Below are 8,478 nucleotides of genomic sequence, written 5' to 3' on the forward strand. Positions count from 1 at the left end.
CAAGGGGCGTTAGTGAGAGCGTTAGTTTCGAACATACCAAGAAAAAAGTTAGCATCTCTGATCTAGGGTACTTTATAAGTAAGGGAGAGCGAGGGCCAAGAAGGATTTGACACACAAATTTGTGACACACAAACCAATTAGAGTCATCTTTGTAGATAGTTCTAACGCAGTATCACTCTTACGCAAAAACTGTGTGCACATACTACCAGAGTCAACCATGTCAAAGCAAATTCATCATCATTTATTTTTTGCAGGTTCCCGAATGGCTTCTGCTACACCTTCATATGCCTCCACCAAAGAAACAACAAATTATGCTCGTCTTTGTCGTCTTCTAGTAGATGTAGGATCTCGGGTATTGAGAGACAAGTTTGACAGCATCCACCCACCAGCTGGACTCCATGGAGTTTTAACTAACCCACCAGTACACCCAACACTACAGAACCTTAGGAGGCGGAAAATTCTGAATCCCACACAATGGGACAAGCTGTATCCCACGAATCCCTTGACCCTATCTTCAAAAGATTTTGATGTCACACTTTTGATGTTGCTGTTAAGGAACATTTGTGGCTTGACTCCCCCAGCCACTGGTTGGGACAGTCTCCCACCTGCTGCAGATACAAGTGTTGAAGCTAACATAGCAAGAGTGAAGTATTATAGAAACCATGTCTATGGACATGCCAACCAGGCATCCGTGGATAATCCAACATTTAATTCCTACTGGCAAGATATAAGTAATGCACTTATAGGACTTGGTGCTGATGCAGCGTCTATTAGAAAGTTGAAGACCGAGAGCATGGATCCTGTGATTGAAAAACACTACAATGAATTATTAAGGGAGTGGAAGAAAGATGATGAGAGCACCAAGGACAAACTTGATAAGATCGAAGGTATGTTGGAAGCATCCCAGTGGTGGGGGAAACGCTGAGTTTACAAACGGACGAGTAGTTGTAAACATTCCATCGAGCAAAAAAAATTAGCTAAAATAAACGAGAAAACAATTTTGAATCCTTGGGGGTCTTTTCTTGCCTTAAAAAACATCAACCCGAGGATTTTGTCGACTTACGAAAGATCGTTCTCTACAAAAATTGGGAAAACACCGAGCTCACACATTATCCATTCCCTAGGAGGTGAATATTGTTGAATAGCCCGAGATAGCGAACCAATCAGATCGCTTTAAACACCAAGATCACTGGTGAGTGTGTATATACTAATAACAAGAGCTCTTGCTAATAATTATTATTTTCGAGGCAGAGCCCCTCACTTTCTTGAAGATCTCAATCCGCCACTGAGATGGTATTGACTGCACATAACTGACATTAACACTGCGCTTAGGATATGTGTGGCATTTCAGTGGCATGTAAAGTAGTTGTTATTTCCTGAGATTATATGCTGACCATCCGAACTGTTCGAAGCAGCGGAATGCCACGTCGATAAATAAACTTCCAGACATTCAAAATAGATTCCATGTTGCCGTACGTCATAATGTGTCACTGATGTGTCACTGATGTTTTTCGGAGATGTAAGCAAATTTGCTTCTTTTTATTCGAAGTTAAACGAAGTCTTTGATTAACTGATTGATTGATTGAAGTTTCCTGTGACGTCCTCCATGCGGTCTGTACTCTAACAGACCATGGGCAACGACCAATCAGAGCGCGCGTAGTATTCACCACATCAATCATATAATCTCGACCATATTTAAGTGATTGAGGGAAATGCTTCATAAAACACAGAATTTTGTATCTTTTGTTCCAAATGTTAAGTAGAGTGAAAGAAAGATAAATAATGTTTACTTACCGTAAACGTTTGGTGAGTTTGTGTTTTTTTTTTGGGTGCGTTAAGAGTCGCTTGAAGTTGACCTACATACGTCTTCTTGTGTATTTTAACGGGCAGCTAGCTTTAAGCAAATTTCACCACAACTTCAGTCGCCAAAGTTATTTTCTAAAACTAGGGCGACCAAAACGGTCGCAGCCTGGAACACTGTCAGAGTAGACCGCAGATTGTGTGATGCCGAAGACACGAGTAAGGCGTTTACTCGATAGTGAAGAAGTGGACACAAGAGCTTAAAAGTACGTTTTGTCCTCACAAGTCGTAGATTTTTTTTCGTTTCGACGGGGGGCAAATTTCTCTGACAGGAATGTTGTATTTTGTTGTTATAGTGGTTTCGGTTTTTCAATGCATGTTAACGAATTAAATCGTATCTTTTCAGACAAGTGTTCGAATTGTAGCAATACTCAGTGAACATTAACTAGGGGCAAAATCTCCGGTATACTTTGCAGTTCCCGTATCGGTTATGTGCCACTTTATAAATTCTATTTTTCATTCAGAAAAAATAATAGACTAAAAAAAGCCTTGCCTTTTCTTGCCCTCAATTAATCGCCGTTTCTCGGTCTTCAGTCGTCATCCTGCAGTCCACGCTGTTTCACGTTTAAGCGGGATCATTTGTAGCGCGGTAAAAGTCCCCGTCAGAGTCCTTCTCCAATAAAGATTATGCCCCGCCCGGTATTCTGCTTGTTAAGGGTAGAAGTAACTCTCCGATGTTTAATGTTGAAATAAACAGACCAGCTAAAGCAGATGAATGTTCAAGTACTGGAAAGTCAGCTGACAATCAGTGAGAAATTGAGAAGCTTGACGGATTCAGTTAACCCAGTAGAAGCAGACCATAGTAAAGGTAATTTGCTCGTTATCAAATCAACGAGTGCAGTGACGAACAACATCACGTTATTTTGAGCTCCTATGCGTTCGGATTATTTTGTTTGCAGACTGTTTTATTTTTTTACTACCCTGATTGCTTTAATTTTCCAAATCAGAGCGTTGTTGTGAAAGAGGTACGATCAGACAGCCAATCTTCCTCGAATATAATAAAGAGAGCGTTTGTAGTCAAGATGCACATCATGTATTCTACAAAACCGATCTCACTCCTGGTAACAGATCAAATTTTTTTAAAGGTTCTTGTCATTCACCGCATTACACAAGTTAGGATGAACGTTTGTCATGTACTTCTTTCTTATCTGGATGACTGAATTACTGCCACTTTATTCCACAGAAAAAGACTACCTCGAAGAGATCAAAAGTGAACTAGGAAACACTAGCGAGCAACTGCAAACGCTTTTAGCAAAACCTAGAGAGGAATTAAGGCCATTAAAGGATAAAGGTAAGTCCCTCAGAGTTACTAATGTATTCAAAACTGAAGTGGAACCACGAGCCGCAGGCGAGTGGTTTCACTGCAAAGTTTTGAACATTTTATGGCGCCATTTCTATGTTCTTTAAGAGTGTAGACCATGGAGAATTGTGGTCGATTTGTTTTTTACAATAACATTTATTTTTTTTACGAAAAACCAAAAACAAAATAACCGGCATTGCGTGACAGGTTACGTCATTTCCATGGTCTATACTTTCATAGACCATAGCTCTCGACCAATCAGCGCGCGAGGATTCGCTCGGTTATTTAGCAATTATTGAATGAGGCTGAGTAGGACATGAAGAATTTAGCAGAACTAGGAGGGTGTTATCCACAGGGGCCGAAGGCCGGGGTGGATAACACCCTCCGAGATCTGCTTAATTCTTCATATCTTACGAAAGCCGAATTCATTAATTGCTTTATTATTCATTCAAAATAATTCCTTGTTTAAAAGCATAGCTAAAACATGCTTACCTGCATCGATGTTAAGTTTATCTTCGATAGTGTACGTTTAGGTTTGTCCAGCTCCGTAAATATTCTCCAAATAGCAGATTTCGCCCTCCGAGTTGTCTTCTTGCTGTTTTTGCTATGTTTTTAGCCATTATTTCGGCTAGTTCCAGCCGTAGTTCTCACTCTTGAAACGAGTGAAGTGTCCATTTAAGTTTTCATAACGAAAACAACTCAACCTCGTCCCCAGGTCTTCTCGGTTAACGGTGCAATAACCTGTAGAAGGCTGCATTTTTGACGTCTTTTCCTCGTTAAACCCAAAATTCTTCCAAATTTGGCCATCAGTAAGCGGATATGGTGAATTATGCGTGTGCTTTTAGCCAATCAGAATTGGGCAAATATTTTGAATGAATAACAATTTAAATAAAGGATCGACGCCATGGTCGTAAAAAGTACAAGGGCTATCCTATGATTGCCTTTGATTCAACGTCTTCAACTTTTCATTTACTTATTACTTTATTATAGTCATATTATATTATTAGGGGAGGAGGTTATCGCAGTCTAGTAGCAATACGTGTATTCGTACGAAAAGACTTGCTTTTGTGTTTTCTAAAAGTGTTTCAACCGATTAGACCGTGATTACAGTCCTGTTAACTGTTAACTATTGGCTATTTCACTATCCATCCCGATAAGCTACACTTCCATCTTGCCTCAACATAAACATTAAAAAATAGAAATAAAATAGACATATTGTGTTTTTTTTTGCTTAAAACACAATGGAAAGATTTTTTGTCTGTTGTGAAATATGAAATAATGATTTAATCAGTTGTGTTTTACTAGGGTTGCACATGACAGTAATATTATACTACAATGATATATTTCATGTCCAGGTGCTTTTGATCTAGTTGATGTCATTGGTGGAATTCGCCAACTCTACCGACTTCGTGAAGGATCTTTCGCTCCCTTCCCTTGGTGCGAAGAGTTTCGATTCAACATTAACGACATTTTCACCGATCTCAAATTTAGCAGGAAAAAAGGAACTGGAACAGAGACTTTTGAAACTGTTACCATGTATGATATCTTCAGACCCCACGAAGAATGCCAACAGCCTAGAACAGTGTTAATTGAAGGAAAGCCGGGCATGGGAGAGAGGTCATTTTGTGATAAACTTGCTTACGATTGGGCTACGGAGAAACAAGGGCCAGAAAGGTCTTCAGGAAATTCTCTTTCAAACTTCCAAGTGGTGTTTTTGCTTAAATGCCGAGATATAGCTTTAAACATTAAGGGAAGATCTGACGAGCAGCCTCTTTCTCGAGATGTCAAGGGCAAAGATGAATGTAAATCTGTCCTTTGGGACGCCATTGAAGAGCAGCTTCTACCTCTAGATATCACAAAAGAAGAGAAGGAGGAATTCTTCAGATTCGTTCGCCAAAATCAGTCAAGTGTCTTGCTGGTACTCGACGGATTGGATTGGTTACCCACTAATATGTTACCAGCGTTTAAGGAAATCATTCAAGGAAGAATACTTCCAAAGTGTCACATTGTGGTTACAGCACGGAAAAAGGTTGGAATAAAGCTGCGAGGGTGCTGCGATAGCTTGGTAGAAATTTTAGGCTTTACCAAAGAAAATACCGAAACGTTTATTGTCAAGTACTTCAAGACAGAAGTAGGTTTGGCTCGAAAGCTTTTAAACCAACTCAAGCTTGACATAAACCTAAGACAGCTGACAGAAAATCCTTTAAACACTGCACTTCTTTGCCTTCTCTGTGAAGACTTTAATGGTGTTTTTCCCGAAAGTGGCACACAGCTGTATCTTGAAATAATAGAATGTGTTCTTAGAAGATACAGTAGTAAGAGAGGATTACCAGTATCCCAACACGAAAACCTCACTCAAGTGTACAAACCTCAGCTAAAACAGCTTGGTTCGATCGCATTAAATTGTCTGCTGAACGACAATACGGCCTACTTTGAGGAAAACGAGCTTGGAGATAGTGAGAGTGAGATACTTGGATTCGGATTTTTGTTCGTTGAACGTAGCCGAAGGAAACTGAGACCTTGCTTGTACTGTTTCTTTCCGCACAGACCACTTCAGGAACTGTTTGCGGCATTTTACCTCAGTTGCCAGCTTCTGGATAGCAAAATTTCTTTAGAAACTCTACTTGCCGACGACAGATACTTCCATGAGCTCAGACAGGTGCTTATGTTCACATGGCGCCTGATCGCTTTGAATTGCGAAGAAATGATTGAAGCCTTTGTCCAAATCTTTGCAAGTAAAGTAAACAGAGTAAGAAAGGGAGTCAGCGATGAATTACTCGTTGCATTGCAGTGCATTAACGAATGTAAAAATGAGAGGCGTAAACTTCATCTGCAGTTAGCGGGTAATCTGGGCTCGTTTTTACAAATTCGCAAGCGGGGATAATGTTTCCTTACCAACCCTATATATCGACCAGTATTGTTACAGTGGTTGCGGAGGCGATCAAACACAACTCAACAATAACGCAAATGGATTTGTCTGGTGATGTCTTTCACACTGACTGTTCTGCAGTACTTGCGCTGGCGGAAGCAATCAAACAAAATTCAACAATAACAAAGTTGGAATTGTCGATCTTTCTTGGTCATACCAACTGCACTGCACTGGCGGAAGCAATCAGACACAACTCAACAATAACACAGCTGGATTTGTCAAAAAATCAGCTTGGTGCTGCTTACTGTACCGCACTTGCAGAGGCAATCAGTCACAACTCAACAATAACACAGTTGGATTTGTCACACAATAACCTTGGTGCCGCTGGCTGCGCTGCTCTTGCGGAAGTAATCAAACACAATTCAACAATAAAAGAGTTGCATTTGTGTGACAATGACTTCGGTGCTGGTGACTGTAATGCACTGGGAAAAGTAATCAAACACAACTCAACAATAACACAGCTGGACGTGTCATGTAATCACCTTGGTGCTGCTGGCTGCACCGCACTTGCAGAAGTAATTGAACACAATTCAACAATAACGCAGTTGAATTTGTCACAGAATGGACTTATTAAAGGTAACTGTAGTGCACTGGCGAAAGCAATTAGACATAATTCGACAATAACACAGTTATGTTTGTCGGAGAATGAACTAAGTTTTGAACGTGACTCTACTGCACTGGCGGAGGCAATCGAACATAATTCAACGATAACACAGCTGGACGTGTCATGGAATAACCTTGGTGCTACTGGCTGTACCGCACTGGCGGAAGCGATCAAACAGAATTCAACAATAACACAGTTGAATTTGTCAGGGAATCTCGACCTCGGGGCTGCTGGCTGCATTGTACTTTTGGAAGCAATCAAGCATAATTCAACGATATCACAGCTGAATTTGTCATGGAATAACTTGAGTGCTGCTTGCTCTACCGCACTTGCGAAAGTAATTGAACACAATTCGACAATAACACAATTGAATCTGTCTGATAATAAACTTTTTGAAGGTGATTGTACCGCACTGGTGGAAGCGATCAAATACAATTCAACGATAGCACAGTTAGATTTGTCACACAATGATCTCGGTGCTGGTGACTGTACCGCACTAGCAGAAGCAATCAAACACAATTCAACAATAACACAGTTGAATTTGTCATGGAATACCCTTGGTGCTGCTAGTTGTACTGCACTTGCGGAAGCAATCAAACACAACCCATCAATAACACAGTTGGACTTATCGGGGAATATCATTGGTGCCGCTAACTTTACAGCAATAGCGGAAGCAATCAAACACAATTCAACAATAACACAGTTGGATTTGTCAGGGAATTACCTCAGTGATGCTGGATGTACTGCACTTGCAGAAAGAATCAAACACAATTCAACAATAACACTTTTGGATTTGTCATGGAATAACCTGAGTGCTGCTGCCTGTACTGCATTTGCGGAAGTAATCAAACAAACTTCAACAATAAAACAGTTGATTTGGGCAATGAATAACCATAGTGCTACTTGCTGCCCTGCACTGGCGGAGGCAATCAAGCTAAATTCAGAAATAACAGTAGACTTTAGTTACGTAGCCAGAAAACGCCGCCTGTTTTATCTTGAATAACAGTTGAATTTGGCAAGGAATTTGAACCACTTTTTACCATTTTGCTACGCCATCTTCAAATGTAAATTACACTTGGAAACTGGGTCCTTTCAATTATAAACTAACCAAACCAAACGGCATTGGTACCTTACCCGTTAAGGCGGCTCGATGGGGTTTTTACCAAACTGCCTCACTACTGATTTTCAACCTTGAAGAAATACTCCTTTTAAACATGATTTTCTCGAAATATCAACGTTACATGCAAACTAGTAATAGATTGAAGTTTCATATGCAGTTAGGTTTTTGAAGATCGGAGTAGACCCTTCAAACTCAAATGTTTTCATAGAAATCAACCAAACTTGGCCAAAGTGCCACTCATAGTGTACAGTGATCATACTTTTAAGTGAATCTTCTAAAGAGTTTGTTTCTCTCGGCAATACCAAATAACAGAAGCTTCCTATTGTCGCATTGCTAGGGACGCGCTCCGATGTTTAAAAGCCCAACAGCATATGAAATTTCAATCTTTTTTAGTTTGCATACAACATTGATATGTTTCGAGAAAATCATGTTTAAGTGTATTTCTTCAAGGTTGAAAATCGGTACTCAGGCAGTTGGAAACCTTATCGAGCCACCTTAAAACGCCTCCGCAAAACCTTCGCACCTATTCACGACTGACGTTTTAGCCAACCTGTCAGCAAGTTCGTTTAAGAACAGCGAAAATACTGTCCACTGAGGGTTAAGTTATACTGCACAAAAATTGAAGTTCTTGCGAGTAGAGATTTTAAGGAGACTTAAAAGGTGGC

At 40.2% G+C, this 8,478-nt stretch overlaps 1 protein-coding gene across 1 annotated transcript in view; it reads left to right on the top strand.

Annotated features, from left to right (window-relative positions):
- Window positions 1-6,277, top strand: part of LOC140949682 (uncharacterized) — a 34,286-nt gene extending 28,009 nt beyond the window's left edge. Inside the window, exons 2-5 of the mRNA XM_073398827.1 lie at window positions 255-887; window positions 2,558-2,668; window positions 3,044-3,151; window positions 4,516-6,277. Coding sequence (XP_073254928.1) covers window positions 263-887; window positions 2,558-2,668; window positions 3,044-3,151; window positions 4,516-6,044 — 2,373 coding nt within the window. The 5' untranslated portion in view covers window positions 255-262 and the 3' untranslated portion in view covers window positions 6,045-6,277. The remainder of the gene's footprint in view (window positions 1-254; window positions 888-2,557; window positions 2,669-3,043; window positions 3,152-4,515) is intronic.
- Window positions 6,278-8,478: the final 2,201 nt, after the last annotated feature.

The sequence above is a fragment of the Porites lutea genome, chromosome 10, assembly GCF_958299795.1.
Source record: "Porites lutea chromosome 10, jaPorLute2.1, whole genome shotgun sequence".
Classification (NCBI taxonomy): Eukaryota; Metazoa; Cnidaria; class Anthozoa; order Scleractinia; family Poritidae; genus Porites; species Porites lutea.